Source organism: Tympanuchus pallidicinctus, unplaced genomic scaffold (assembly GCF_026119805.1).
Source record: "Tympanuchus pallidicinctus isolate F22 unplaced genomic scaffold, pur_lepc_1.0 scaffold4, whole genome shotgun sequence".
NCBI classification, from domain to species: Eukaryota; Metazoa; Chordata; class Aves; order Galliformes; family Phasianidae; genus Tympanuchus; species Tympanuchus pallidicinctus.
In genome coordinates, this window is record NW_026294758.1 from 48,659,191 (window position 1) to 48,674,534 (window position 15,344).

Here is a 15,344-nt window from a genome sequence, read left to right on the forward strand (position 1 = left end):
AGCTTCAAGTTTGAGATCAGTATTTTTCTTGTATCTATGCTGTTTTTAAGTTACAAATTTTAAGTCTTTCCAGGTTTCATAGAGTGTTGAAAAGGGTATGTCTTAAAAAGAGTTTGTACCTAAGCTTAGAACTAGAAAAACACCACTGAAAAAAGCAACAAAAAACATACACAGAAACAACGAAAAAAAAAAAAAGTTTAGGTATTTAAAATATTTTTTTCTGTGCTATTTCCTACAGATTTTGCTAGTTAATTTCTTTTTTTATTAGAAGAAGACGATTATAATGCAATTCTGGTTCAGACAACCACATCAAACTATGCAGTGAAATAGTAAGGAGAACACTGCTGACAACAGAAACCAAACATGTTACTCATTATTTCTGCCCACAGTGCAATGCAGTGCAGTTCTTACTAGTATCTCGAAAGCAGATGAATCAGATGCACAGAACTCTGCAGGTGCACAAAACCCATAGACACAAACCTGTTTCTTCACTGCTCACTGATGCTTCCTTCATAAGTATAGTCCCACAGAGGTTTGCTGGTGTCTTCCCATAATGTGTGTAGAGCTTTCCCATTGAGCCTCAGTCTCTGTGTAGAGTTATGCAAACAGAGAATGCATGAGACAACTTCATGGGCTTCAGTAGCAAACTGTATAGTTTGGTATGTTATTACATCATGAATAATAAAACTGAGGACAATTGGTTCTGGTTCTTGGGTTGTGTATCTGAACCAGAAAGTGTTCGAAATTAAAATTGTTGAAAAGTTATTCTGCATTCCAATTGCATTTTAGTGTAAAATAAGTGGAGATTTGTATTTCTTTACAGTTTATTTGGGAATTATCTTGATTTATTATACATTTCTCTGTGGATGGCATACCTCTTATCAATCAATTAGTTAGAGCTATGTTAATTTAAACCTGAATAACAGGTTTAGAAGTCTCCAGAGGGAATAGAATGCAGGAAGACGACTGTGTTGGCACAGAGACATGCTATATATTTTGTTTTCCTTTGCAGGTGTCTATAGCAAAATTCCTTGTCTATAGAAAGCTGGTATGGAAATTCCTTGACAGAATTAGATTTTGCTTTAAGTACAGATAAGGGTTTCTAGTTTCAGAAGCCTTTTGAAATGTCTCTTCTCATGCCTCAAGAATCTGATGACAAAATGATTTGCATCAGTTTGTGACACTTTTTTTTTCAGAAAACACTGTCCAATTTACACTGATATGAAAAAATCTCTTGGCCACGCAGGCCAGCCCCATCTGGCACTGGGGTCTCCAAACCTTACAATGAACATGCAATACAATGAAACAGGGTCTTTGCGTCTCAGAATATAGCAGGACTCTCAGGAAAAAGAATGAAGCAAAATGGTGCCATAGGGGTGAAAGACCTTCCTGCCTATTCTTGGGAATTTGTTCAAAGATGATTTCTTGAACAGCTGATCCAAAGGGTTTGGCCTGACCTCCCGTGAAGCTCAGCAAATAGGTGGTGAAAAGCACGGTAAGGAGCCAAGGTGAAGCCTTGCTGGGTAGAAAGTGACAAATTTGCAAGCTGCTTCAGGAATTATACAGCTTGTCTAGAGGAGCTGCCCTTCTCTTACGTCCTGCTCCGTTCCTATCACCAGGTTGATCAATACATTGTTTTAAAGAACTGACCATATTCACCATCCGCCACAGTCTCACAAAGGGACTAACGTCAGTACTGTACCCAGTCAGGCCTCTTGGGTAAGAATGATCAGTGCTCTCGTTTAGCACTTAGAATAAAAATAGGAAAACAGCTTGATGGGTTTTTTGAAGGGATAAAATTGTAGAGAGGAAAAGAAGCTGAGTTACAGCTATTTGCCTCACCACGAACACTGTTATTTATAAAATGTCTCCACTTCAATTTTAGTTGGAATATTTTTAAAGAAAATAAACACCAGTTGTAATTGATGGTAATTTGTAGCTGGCCCATAGAATTTTGTGTTAATGCATTTACTCAGCTTGAATTCTGAGGTATAGAGAAAGCAGTACAAAATGATGCTCTAGAGGCAACACTCAAGGCAAAACTGCTTGTAGGCCCTTGACATATTTAAGAGCAAGGAAATCAATTTTCCCCTCAAACACCATATTGGACAGTACTTGTATGCATCTGAATAATGACATGTATTAATGATTCTGTTCAGTAACTAACTGGCTTATTGTGCAGATCTGGAGAGCTGAATGCTTAGTAAAGTCCCACCAAGGTTTCTCATTTAAAAACTAAGAACATGTGGCTCAATCCATGAGTCAAGACAAAGATTTTAGAAATCCTGCACAAATGCATAGTGCTTAGTACATATCTACAGACATTTACACCGGGCACCTCAGTTGGAAGGCTTCTTTTTTTCCATCTTCCATTATTGTTAACACAGTGCAAGGTAGGGAAGTGCTTGCACTAATTCAAACACTGCTTGCATATTTGGAGTACCTTCCATTATTTAATTACATTTAGGTTTTGATAGCAGTGAAAATAAACCTTTCACAAAATGATCCGCACTGCAAAATGGTTGTGACTTGTGTGTGTTGCTAGATTAGCAGGTGATACACTGAAAACAAATGCAAATCAATATTATAAGATGAGGTTATGGGTCAGCATCTACCAATATGACATGGCTGCAGAGGGACAAAAGGCAAAGGAAATGAGCTCTCTTTCATCTAAAGTATACATCAATGTTTTTTCCCTCTAGGGATCTTGGTAGCCAATGAATATTTCAAGAAGCAAAATCAGGGGGGTTTATCTCCAGTTGTATCTTCAGCTATCATTTTATTTGGACATTCAAGATTATATGAAGTGCAGCAATGAGTCTACTGAACAAGGAACAGTATGTTCATTCACTTCAGTAGAATTTCATATTCCACCTGTACATGCCAACAACAGAGGACATTGTGTCTTCTAAGAACCAGTATGTTCTTGTGACTTGCCATCAGCTGAGCATCCAGAGCTACTTTAGCCTTCATTCAAAACTCTATTACTTTCCATATACAATACAAAACATCACAATTTTAAGCTCCAGTTACCACAGGAGTATTTTTTAAGCATTTAAACTGGTGGCCAAATTGAGAGGTTTATTTTCCTCATTGAATGCCTGGAGGAAAGGAAGCACTGTCACTGGGTACCACTCAGTTCTGAACACCATCTCATACTGTCCTGATGAGACGTGGAACGTTTCCTATCCAAATTGGGACACCCAAGTTTGTCATCTTGCTTAAGAGAACTGGGAGTTCCCAATACTCACGGAGCATTTTCCAAACATAACTTGAAATTGCTGTTATTAGGAAGTGCTAACATAACCATTACCTTATGCATAGATATGTAATATAAGCGGTAACACACAAAGGCAGACCATTACATCATTATGGCTGCTATGAAGACAAGAGATGCAGTTATAGCAGTCTCAGCTACAGAAGTGCTGAAGCTGCAAAACGAGGCTTCAATTCTCTTCCCATTTAAAACATGAGAGATGTTTGCAATGAGTTCTTTATGCCCCAGATTTGACACAGTATGAGATAAGGCTTGAAGAGATGCACAAGCAAATCTGAAAAGCAAGGCAATAATTGATTAAACTGGATGTAAGAGGAAGAGAACAAAGTGCCCATGTTAAGGATATTCCAATTTCTGCAAATCTAACCTTCTAGGACAGAGTAAGCCAACTGCATGAACAAGTATTTCAAAAAGGAAGACTGAAAGATCTCCAGGAGCACTTACATATTATTACAATCCATATGAAATGTTGAATATGCATATAAATCATGTGGCTTATGTGCACCTTTTTCCATTGGCACAGCCCATGCTTACCCACGGGTGCTCATACACATCATCCAAACTTGAAGTACTTTTTTTCAGTCTCATCTTATAATAACACCCACAGCTGCATCTCAGGGCTTTGCTTGGGGACTAATTGCAATGCCTTGGGCCATGTGTTTATACCTGTCAGTCATTAAACCAGAAGCAATGCTCATCCCTGATCATTAGTCCTTAGTTCAATATCAGTCTAGTTACAAAGCAGATGAGCTTTTACTGAGGTGGTTAGGTTGTGAAAACTGCATAGCTGTGAGCAAATCAGATAATTCCCAACCACTATCCATGTTATGTATAAAAATAATTCTTGCAGGTGGCTTAAAGCAATTGGCTGTGTGCCTAACAACTCACCTAAACATTCTGGGATTGCATAATAAAATACTACTTGCTGTGCCTTATTGCTTAATTATTGCTATCAGCTTCCAGAATTGCAGTAAACTAAATGCACTGCACAATGAGGATAAGCCAGAGGCATTGTGTCATGGGTACAAAAGAACTGCAGTACTTTATTGTACTGAATATACTATTACCCCAACACAGTAAACTTTTCAGTCTCTTCTATTTTGACTGAACTAAAATGTGTTTATAGCGTGCTTTTTTTCCAGTGTGCCTGGATTTTAAATTCTCTGAGATATAATGAACTTCCTTTGTTAACACTACCGCAGAAAGCAAAAGCGCATCTGGAGAATAGATGAACAAACTCCTTGGGCTGAGACAGCAAAAGACAAAGCAAAAGGAGAACAATCATTCTCTCATGCTATGAAATCTCAACTTCACTCTTTTGCACAGTGACGATATCTCCCTTTTTAAAAACAGTGTTGCAGAATCACAGAATTGTAGAATGGTTTGGGTGGGAGGGGACCTTAAATGTCATCCAGTTCCAACCTCCTATGATGGCTGCCATCCACGAGATTGGGCTGCCCAGGGCCCCATTGAACCCGGCCTTGCACACCTCTATTGATGGGGCAATCTCTCTGGGCAGTTCGTTTCAGTGTCTCACCACCCTGTGAGTGAAAAATTTCTTCCTAACATCTAACCAAAATCTCCCTCTTTTAGTTTAAAGCCATTCCCCTTTGTCCTATCAATATCAGACTGGGTCTGAAGGCTTCCCTCCTGTTTGTAAGATCCCCTCAAGTACTGAAAGGCCATAATAGAGAGAGAAACACTTAGTAAAGAAAACAGTAGAATAAAAACTGGAGAAAAAAGCAACCTTGGAAGTAATATATACAGGGAGAAAATTGATTAGAAGATACCAAATGTGATACACAAAAATGGAGAAGAAATACCTTTGGTTTTGCTGTTTTTCAAGAATTGAGTATCTTCTGGCAAAATGCAACTAAATGTGGCCTAAAATTTGAAAATGATTGAACTCTGCTACATTTGCCTTTTCTTCCCACGTATTTCAAGCAGCTTTCCAAAGCTGAGCAAGTGCAGCTTATAAATGAGAGGAGACTAATGAAGGTCAAAGATGTAATTTACAATAAATGCATTTATGTGACAAATATAAAGTATATTGTTTCACTTGGCTGAGTGGCTCCTCTCATTCATTCATAATTACCTAAGTTTACTTTCCTCACTAAAACAAGATTTTAATAATTTTTACTGCTATTAGCAGTGGAGAACAAATTCAACTCTTGGAAGATGAGCTGGATTTTATTCGGTTTATTTATCATCAGAAGAAATGTTAATTGAATCCTCAGTGCAAAATATCAGTATAGTTGCATCAACCCAAAATAACTCAGCTTGACTTTCAGTGTTTATTAGATTCTAGATTGTGCGTTCATCCTCAGGCACAGGGAAAAACTAAAAAAAAAAAAAACAAAAAACAAAACAACAAAAAAATACAAACAGAACTAAGCTCTAAAAAGAGCTTTTAAATGGAAATGTGTCTTGGAAATCACTGGAAAATAATGCTAATGAAATCTCTAGTGGTTACTCCAAATCAGACAGCAAGGCAGTGCCAGGCTGGAGATGGCACTGGATGCCTCAGATTAGTTCACAGAACCACAGAATCACAGAATTGTAGGGGTTGGAAGGGACCTCCAGAGATCATCGAGTCCAACCCCCTGCCAAAGCAGGTTCCCTACAGCAGGTCGCACAGGTAGGCATCCAGGCAGGTCTTGAACATCTCCAGAGAAGGAGACTCCACCACCTCCCTGGGCAGCCTGTTCCAGTGCTCCGTCACCTCACTGTAAAGAAGTTCTTGCGCACATTTGTGCAGAACTTCCTATGCTGCAGTTTCCAGCCGTTTCCCCTTGTCCTGTCTCCACTCACCACTGAAAAGAGTCCGGCCTCGCCATTCTGCCCCCCACACCTCAGATATTTATAGACCTGGATCAGGTCCCCTCTCAGTCTTCTTTTCTCAAGGCTGAACAGACCCAGTTCACTCAGCCATTCCTCATAGCAGAGATGCTCCAGGCCCTTCACCATCTTTGTGGCCCTCCGCTGGACTCTTTCCAAGAGATCCTTGTCTTTTTTGTACTGGGGAGCCCAGAACTGGATGCAGTACTCCAGATGAGTCCTCACCAGGGCAGAGTAGAGGGGGAGGATCACCTCCCTCGACCTGCTGGCCACGATCTTTTTAATACACCCCAGTAAGCCATTGGCCCTCTTGGCCACCAGGGCACACTGCTGGCTCATGGCCAACCTGTCGTCCACCAGGACACCCAGGTTCCTCTCCGCAGAGCTCCCCTCCAGCAGCTCATCCCCCAACCTGTACTGGTGCATGCAATTATTCCTCCCCAGATGCAAGACTCTACACTTGCTTTTGTTAAACCTCATCTGTTTTTTTTCTGCCCAGCTCTCCAGCCTGTCCAGGTCTTGCTGAATGGCAGCACAGTCTTCAGGCGTATCAGCCAATCCTCCCAACTTCGTATCATCAGTTCTCCTGCACTTGTTGCTGGTGCCATACGTAGTTTGTAAACAGCCATCAGTGGCACAGTGGTGAGGTAAGGGAATCAGGCAAGCAGCCTTGGGAAATGTTTCCCCCTAAAAAGAGTAGTTCAAAGAGATCACAACACAGTCTGGAAAATGCTTACTCACAAGAGCATCCAATTAGCATTCGGACCTGGAGCCAGAGCACATTGGCATTGCTTGAAAAGCAGCTGACAAGCAGCATGCTGTATAGCAACCCCACGGCATGATGCTGTCTATGCTCCTGCTTTGGACAGACAGCCATGTTAAAGGCAGCAGAGTTTGTTACTGTGAGCTGGAGGTCCATAGGACTCTGCAGGTGCCATCTCAGGGGATGTGAAGCAAATCAGGAAATCTAGTCTGTTGTCAAAGATCTAAATTCTCTGTGGTAATCAGCATCTACAAGGGACAGTCTGTACACGTGATAAAGGCTGAATTGGATTAAAATCATAGGGATGGAAAAATGGGTGCCACAGGGATCCTGACAACAGATCGCAGGGTGCTGCTGCCCTGGCCAGCGCTCTTCATGGGAAAGGCAGAGGACCACAACTGTGAGTTGTTGTTCTTCCATCCTTAAGGGATGAGGTGACTGCTTCAGCCTGTGCCTGCCTTGGCATACCTCTGTGCAACTCCTTGGGCTTTGCAGGGCTGAGAAATAGTGCTATAATCAACACTCTCTCCCTTGCTTTTTCCCAAATTATGAATTGCCTTTCCACTGACTCTCTTGAGGAGAGAGGCCGTTGTCTAAACTCTGCAGAATGATCCTTGCTAAGCAAATCCCAGCCTCCTGCAGAACATGGATGGCCAGGAATAACTTATCAAATAAAAGGGAAAATAAAGTAGAAGGAAACGAAATATCATAGGAAAAACATCCCTATATCATCTTCACTTTGTATCACTACTGAGAGTGCATGGAACAGACAGATAAATGGTAGATAAAATATGAAGGGACATCAAAAAAAAGACAAAACAATGCTGAAAAATTGAGTGATAACAATCTTGCTATTAAGCCTAAACAGAAAAAGCAAGAAGATAGAAAGGAAGCAGATGGTCAGTCTTGCAGGTGGTATGAATAAATAATTCTGGTGTTTTGTTTTCAGGTAGGTAAAATGAAGCTAACAATTCCTCTTGTACCATACCAAGTTCTTCTGAAAATGAGCATGTTTTGTTGTAAGTGCAACAGTTTAAGATAATTATGAGAGTATGACTAAAGGGGACCTTAGTATTAGGACTGCTCTGAAAGTAGTGCTCCTTATTTTATTATGTTGGCTCACAACAACAGAGGAAAATGTTAGTAGTATGGCAGTAGAAGTTGACCTACATAGAAAGACTAAAGCCTACTTAGGCAGAGCTATACATTATTCTCATAAGAATAGGCTGCATTTCATTGCAACTTACTACATCTCTTCAGGTAAAATCCAGAATGAACAGCCACAACAGAACCCTTGCAGGAATGTGGTCTGCATGCATATTAAAAGTCCTGCATCGGCATGCAGAACGGTGCACTGCCCTGGTTAGAGCTGCTAATTACATGAAATTGCTGTGGCCTTGAAGTGCTAGCAGTGCAGGACTATGATCTGCTGGACCTGTGCAGCATGCTGATGAAATAAAGTTCACCTAGAATTCTTGCTTCCTGTTCCTTTTTATACAGTAGTAATATGGCATTTCTGCTGTGGCATGTTCAAAAGAATATGCAGATTGTTACTTTCCTGCCCATGCTTGCAGTAGCTAACAAGCCTGACACTGAAGAACACTCACAACTCCCTGATGGGCCCCTGAAGGGTTTCAGCATAGGCAGGAAGCTACAGTATTGAATGCATGCAGGCAGCACCATGCCCATCACAGAATCACAGAATCACAGAATGGCCAGGATTGGAATGGACCTCAAGGATCATGAAGCTCCAACCCCCTGCCACATGCAGGGCCACCAACCTCCCCATTTTATACTAGACCAGGTTGCCCAGGGCCCCATCCAATCTGGCTTTGAACACCTCCAGGGATGGGGCAAGCACAACCTTCCTGGGCAGCCTGTTCCAGCACCTCACCACTCTCTCTATAAAGAACTTCCCCCTGACATCCAACCTAAATCTTCCCTCCCTCAACTTAAAACCATTTCCCCTTGTCCTGCAGTTATCAACCCTTTCAAAGAGTTGATGACCCTGCTGTTTATAGGCTCCCTTTAGGTACTGAAAAGCTGCAATGAGGTCACCCCACAGCCTTCTCTTCTCCAGGCTGAACAAGCCCAGCTCCCTCAGCCTGTCTTCCTAGGGGAGGTGCTCCAGCTCGCTGATCATCTTTGTGGCTCTCCTCTGGACCCCCTCCAACAGCTCTCTGTGTTTTTTGTACTGGGGGCTCCACGCTTGGACACAATATTCCAGATGGAGCCTCACAAAAGCAGAGTAGAGCACCAGCTCATGGAAGTACTCAGCTTCTAGCTGGTCCCAAAATTGAGCAGGTGACAGTGCAGATGTTGTCATTCAAAACCTGAGCCTTGTTTTTCTCCTCCCTCTCCAGTCAAGAGAGAGGTCTGAAGCAGGCTTGGAAGGAAGCACATGCTAAGGCACTAGGCTGTGGTGCTCCTTAGGATGGTGTCACCACAACAAACAGCACTTTGTCCTTAGAAGGCAAAGGATGTCCTTCAACAAGTATTAAAAAAATACAGCAGAACTCACTCTTGTAAATCCTAGCCACATCCTGTACCAACAGATCATTTTTCTCTCTCTTGTTCTTCAGGGCTTAGAGACGCTTAAATAGAACTAAAAATCTACTGCACGATGCTGATTTACATTCTCTTGCCATTAGTTTTGTTAGTGAAATTTTAATTATACATCCAGCTATGCAGGACAATGGATATCATCACTTTTAATGTTCTTATTATCAACTATTACTGAATTTTAAGTGTCACCCTTACCAATAAACAGGGTCTAATTACCTAAGATTGTCTTATTTCCCCTCACTGCAGAAGAAATGTTTTTTCCATCCAACTATGGACTATGAATTTTTTGTAATGTATGAGGATAATTTTATTTAAAATAATTAATTTCTGATTTGTTCTTTTTAATAGGAAGAAATTCCTTTTCTCACATTTCTTTCTCATTGGTGACATAAAATATATTTTCATTTCCCTCCTTTTTTTAACTTTTATCCTTTTCCTTTTCCATAGAACAAATAGGGGAAAAATACTCTGAACATACATACATACACACACACACACACACTCACACACACATAAATATATTGCAATTGGAATCCACAGCAAAATGTTTCTTGGTGTTATTTTTCTCTCACTTCAAGAGAGAGAGTCGAAAGTGAGATAAAATGTTATTTTTAAAATCAGCAGTGCTGCTTTCCTCACTTTTTTTTCTTCTGCAATGTTTTTTTTTTCTTCTTCACTTTTTTTCTTCAGAGAAAGTGGGAGGAATGGGAAACAGCAGAAATACCATCTGAAATGGGTATTTCACCACAAGCATATGAAAACTTCTTGCTTTTGCTGTGTAGAAAATAGTAATTAAAGTGGAAGAATATAATTTAAATTAGTTGAAATAAATGTCAGCCAAGTAGTTTTTATTTGCAGTGTAGTTAAGCACAAGGCTCACCATATTAAGAAGTCAATGTCTCCTCTTAATATGTCTTTCCCAGAGATGAAGTCCTTCAATTCTCTCCCAGCTCTCTCTGCTGCCACTGCCCCTGACTCCTTCTATTCCTGACTGACAGATGGGAGAAGCAAGAGCTACACACCTGCTTCCTGCAGACTGCTCTCCTGGGCTAGGGTCAGTGCCACTAAGGCCATCACTGCTGAGCTGTGGACATGAAGGCTGGGCTGAGTGGGTGCAATGCACCATGCAGCCCTTGCTGCTGTGGGTCACACACAGGGGAGCACTGGGAGTAGGTAGCCTGGGGAAGGCACAGGGTACTCTGCTGTGGGTGTTCCTGCTGGGGCCGGGGTTGGGCCAGAGGGGCACAGGTCCCTTCCAGCCTCAGCCAGTCTGTGGTTCTGCAGTCTCTGCTGTAGGCTGGCAAAACTTAATTGCCAAAATAAACAACATTGCCTCTTCTTATGAAAAACCATCCACTTCGTGAACCCATTTCATAACATGTTCTGCAGTCCTCAGCTTAATGTTTTATTTAGTGAAGAGAGACTAGTTAAAGAGCCTTCTGAGCTACTCTGTTAAGTTCTTAAATTGGTCTGAAGCAGCTTACATGGACATGCATTTATTTTCTGCTGGCGTCCTTGGTTGAAGGGACAGCCTGAGGGCTTGGACATCACTGAGATCTCATTTAAAGCCTGAAGATATGACTCGAACAAAACCTGAATGTTAGTGGGTAACAAATGACAGCACCACCAAGAAGTGTCTTCTAGTTTTAGACTTCAAGTGCTTTATTTAAAACTATCTGTTTACTTTAGAAAACACCATATCCACAAGAAAAATACAGCTTTATGTGCAATGTTCGACTACATTCAGTTGTGGGATACCAATCTGCTATTAAATGCTCTGGAGAAACAAAACTGAACCAAAGCAAACAAGAAGACAGAGAACACTGGATATCGATTGTTGTCCCTTTAAAACAGCAAGACATTCTCCATAGTCCTCCTTCCACCACTGGAGTGGCATACTTACGTGATTTAGCTGCAGCCAGAAAGCTGACATCACTTCAAACACGAAAGGTCACATGACACTGAGTCAGCTTTACACAGCACATCTCCACATTTCACCCAGCAGCCGATCTGTTGATGCGCTCCATACTGCAGAATACAAATGGGTTTCCAGATACATAAAACCAAACAGACATGGGAGTGGCCAGCAGGGCCAGCTGCAGTTTACCCACAGGCCATGGAGCTGGGAGTCTGCAGGTTTCTCAGAGGCATGCTCATGGGGTTAAAGCATCTTCTCTTGTCTGACTTCCATCTCACATGAAGTGATGTAAGCTGGTGAAAACATGAGGGCAGAGGTCTACATCTCTTGTAGCACAAGGCCATTTTCTCCCAAAGGCAGCCCTGATGCTCAGAGTTTAATATGTGAAACATCTCCACCATCACAAGGACTGGCTGTAACCCTGCACCTGCTGTCATACAATGTGCTTACTGCATATTCTTTACCATGCAATATCCTCATAGAACAGAGGACTACCTCAGCAGGCTATTTCAGGTATAACTGTATCACCTACCTGTACAACAGCATTTTCTTCTTTGATTCAGTAGATTCATTGAGCCTTTTACTCTGTTTATCTACACATATTTTTCCACAGATGTTTATGTCGTCACTTTTTCTTAAAAAAAAAAAAAAAATATTGAAGTGCTAAAAAGCAAATATAATACATTTTGCATACTGGCTTGCATTTCCAAGAAAAATGCCTACTTGTGAAACAGGTTATCGTTTTACCATTATGTCTGGGAATGACTACCCACATTTTGCAAACAGTGAGCAGATCCTCAAAGAACCTTCCACACAACAGGGATAAGATGCTCATGTTAGTGACTGGCACAGGCATATGCCCCAAAACCACATACTGCACTGGGAGAAGCAAGCAGCTGGCACTAGTGGGCACCACGTGGCAAAATACTAGGGATATGTGTATGCAGAATACAAACTATCAGGGTGGGAGCATCATTGCTAAGCAGGTATGCATTTATCTTAAACTGCATCTGTGTTCTTTTCCTAATGGAAGCTGCAGGCTCAACAGGGAAGTACTGTAGAACAGAGGTGCCCATGAGCACAGTGCCAGTTTTAGGAGAAATGCTACTAGTCTTTGGGCATCTGCGTGACTTCATTTGTTCTAAAAGAAGTGTCAGACCTAACTCTGGAGGAGTGCTGCTCTTATCATCATCTCAGCCACCTGATGTGGCTGTAAAGTGCCTACAGCCCTTGGTGTACAGCAGCACAGCAAAAGTCTCTCCTGGATGCAGCATCCAACCACATCATGCTGTACTAGCCAAGGAACTCAGTGCTGAATACAAGCAGAACTACTCATTCTAAAGCTTCTAGGTATGGTGGGCATAGATGATGCTATGGACCTGCATCTAGAATAGCAGAGATTCAGTCTGAGATCTGGGCAGAGACAATCTGGAATCATCAAGTAAATGACAAGTGCATGTCAATTAGAATGACTGCACTGTGCCCCAAAATAAAGTGCTTACTCTAAGAAAGCAGAGCTGGGGTATCAGTTCCTCCGGGCAAAGACTGAGTGCAACCAGGGCACACCAGGGCTGGGAGCAGTGAGTGCTGCAAGGAGCTGCACGTTGACATCTCCTCAGCCAGCAACCAGAACATGTGTTGTAAATGAGGCTATCAACATTTATATCCTCTCCCAGGTCCAACACCACTTCAGTCACACAAATGATGCTCAGTGTATCCCAGCACGTGGTAAAGTGAGAGGAACATCTTCAGGAGGCTGATTTATCCTAGAGCGCTCCATCCAGATGGTAACTGAATTTACCTCTTGAGGGGGTTTTGGTGAACACGGGAGAGCAGATGTCTGGCTTTTACACGGCTTTCCTGAGGAATCCACCCTTCCCTTTTGTGATGGAAGGTGTTTTCCAGCACTACTGGAGCTGCCTAAGTGTGGTGAAAAAGGGCCACCTAAAGCCCTTTGAAATTCCGAGGCCTTAGCACTACGGTTTCCCAATGCTTGTCCTATCCACAACCCTTGGGATGAGTCGCAAACCCATGCACCTTGCAGGTACGCAGGAGCCCTACGTTTGAAGCATCTTTTTAAGCAAGCTGTAAGACTATCACTTAGCTTGCTGGCCGTAAGGGTTATCGAGCTGTACTGCACCACCGCAGGGCGTTGCAGAAGGCAGGGACCCAGAGCCGCATCCAGCCCGGCTGGGCGCAGCCGGAGCCCCGCAGTGGCCTTAACCATCGAGGGCCGCGGACTGCGAGACAGCGGGACTTTGGGGTCCGCCGGCGTCCCTCGGGCGTTGTTCGCACCCCGCGTCCTTCCTGCTTCCGGGGGCCGCCGCGGGGAGGATTTGCTGCAGATGACATCAGCCGTGGATGCTGGAAAAGCGGCGGCGGGGATGCGCCGGCTCCCCCCCTTCCTCCTCCTCCTCCTCCTCCTCGGCAGGTCCCTGCCCTGCCCCGTCTCCGTATAAAAGCGCGGCCGCCTCCCCGCCCGCCCTCACTCCCTGCCGCCTGCGGAGCCGCCGCCGAGCGGCCCTTCCTTCTCCCCTCAGCGCCCCGGAGCCCCGGGGCGGAGCGGGGGGCGCGATGGCCACCGTGGTGGTGGAAGCGGACTCGGAGCCCTCCTGCAGCCTCCCAAACCCCGCCGCCCCCTCGCCCAGCCTGTCGCACCGCTTCCTGGACAGCAAGTTCTACCTGCTGGTGGTCATCGGCGAGCTGGTGACCGAGGAGCACCTGCGCCGGGCGATCGCCAACATCGAACGAGGTGAGACGGCGTCGACGGAGCGCTCGGAGCGCGGCGCCCCCTCCCTCCCGCACGGCCCCGGCGGCCGCTCCCCGCCCGCTGCCCGCGGCGCCCCGGCGGGGGGCTCCGTACCGCCGCGCCCGCTGCCCCCTGTGGGGCGGGGAAACGCCCAGCCCAGCTCCGAGCGCCGGCGCTTCTCTTTCTTTAACCGCGGATCCCGGCCCCGCCCGCACCCCTGGGCGCCCCGCGGGGTCCCCCCGCCCCGCGCCCGCAGCCCCTGCCCCGCGCTCCCGCCCCGCGCCATTGTCGGGGCTGCGGCGGACGCCCAGCCTGTCTGCCCGGAGACACCGGCGGGTGGGCGTGGCGCAGTCCGCACTGCGGTCCCTATGGCAGCCCGGAGCGGACAAAGGGCGCCCGCGCCGCCGCCGCCGCCGCCGGGAAGGAGCTGGGTGGGGGCTGCAGCCGATCCCCGTCCCCATCCCCATCGCCGTCCCCGTCGCAGAGCCGCAGACCCCGGCGGCGATGGGGCGTTTTCCCAGCGACCGCAAGAGTGCGGCTCCATCCCTGCGCATTGTGCCCAAGTTTCGGCAGCGCGATGCAGAATCCTTCGGGACCCGAGCGTGACACACACCCACCCCTGTGTTGAAAGAAGTAAAAAGATGCTGGTAACGAGGCTGCAGTCTGAGTGCCCAGCCCCGTTATTGTCCAGCTCGGGCTGCTGTGGCTCGCTGCTCGTTTGTCCTTTCCCAAAGGCAGCTTTAGGTGAAGGTACCATACGTGAAATGACCAAGTTCTGTAAGTTTTTGATCTGGTTTCTAATAAAGGATATTGCGGTGTGCATGGGGAGGTGAAAAGCCCTGTTGCTGTAACAGTGGTATGAAGCACAAAGGAATGATTGGCGGACTCCATAGTTTGCTAAACTAGCTTAAGATGTGATTTTTTTAGCATATACCTTGATCTGGGCTGATGAAAGTGCAAAAATCAGAATTATGCTATTGTTAGAAAGGAGAGAGGGAGCCTGCAAGGGGGATTTGGTAGCAGCCTTGCATGTAGGTGTGGTTCAGCACTCCAGCTAGGACTTCGCTTGTCTCTATTGTTGTGTTCTCAATCCTTGTTGCTGCAGTTGGCGATTTTTCATGGTTCTTTTTCATGGCTGTTCATGGTAAAGAGCTGCCTCATCCCAGCTTACCAGCTTCACCGAAACCCGTTGATCTTTATCGCAACCATTGTCTTCTAGGGAGAACTACTGATG

At 44.8% G+C, this 15,344-nt stretch overlaps 1 protein-coding gene and 1 long non-coding RNA gene across 2 annotated transcripts in view; one reads left to right on the top strand and one right to left on the bottom strand.

Annotated features, from left to right (window-relative positions):
* Nucleotides 1-11,081: 11,081 nt before the first annotated feature.
* Nucleotides 11,082-13,697, bottom strand: LOC128089378 (uncharacterized). Its single transcript, XR_008210499.1, has 2 exons — nucleotides 11,555-13,697; nucleotides 11,082-11,471 (listed from the first exon to the last, which is right to left on the bottom strand). It is a non-coding gene; the product is annotated as an uncharacterized LOC128089378 (long non-coding RNA).
* Nucleotides 13,678-15,344, top strand: part of MAP1B (microtubule associated protein 1B) — a 66,254-nt gene continuing 64,587 nt past the window's right edge. The window contains exon 1 of the mRNA XM_052700717.1: nucleotides 13,678-14,113. Coding sequence (XP_052556677.1) covers nucleotides 13,723-14,113 — 391 coding nt within the window. The 5' untranslated portion in view covers nucleotides 13,678-13,722. The remainder of the gene's footprint in view (nucleotides 14,114-15,344) is intronic.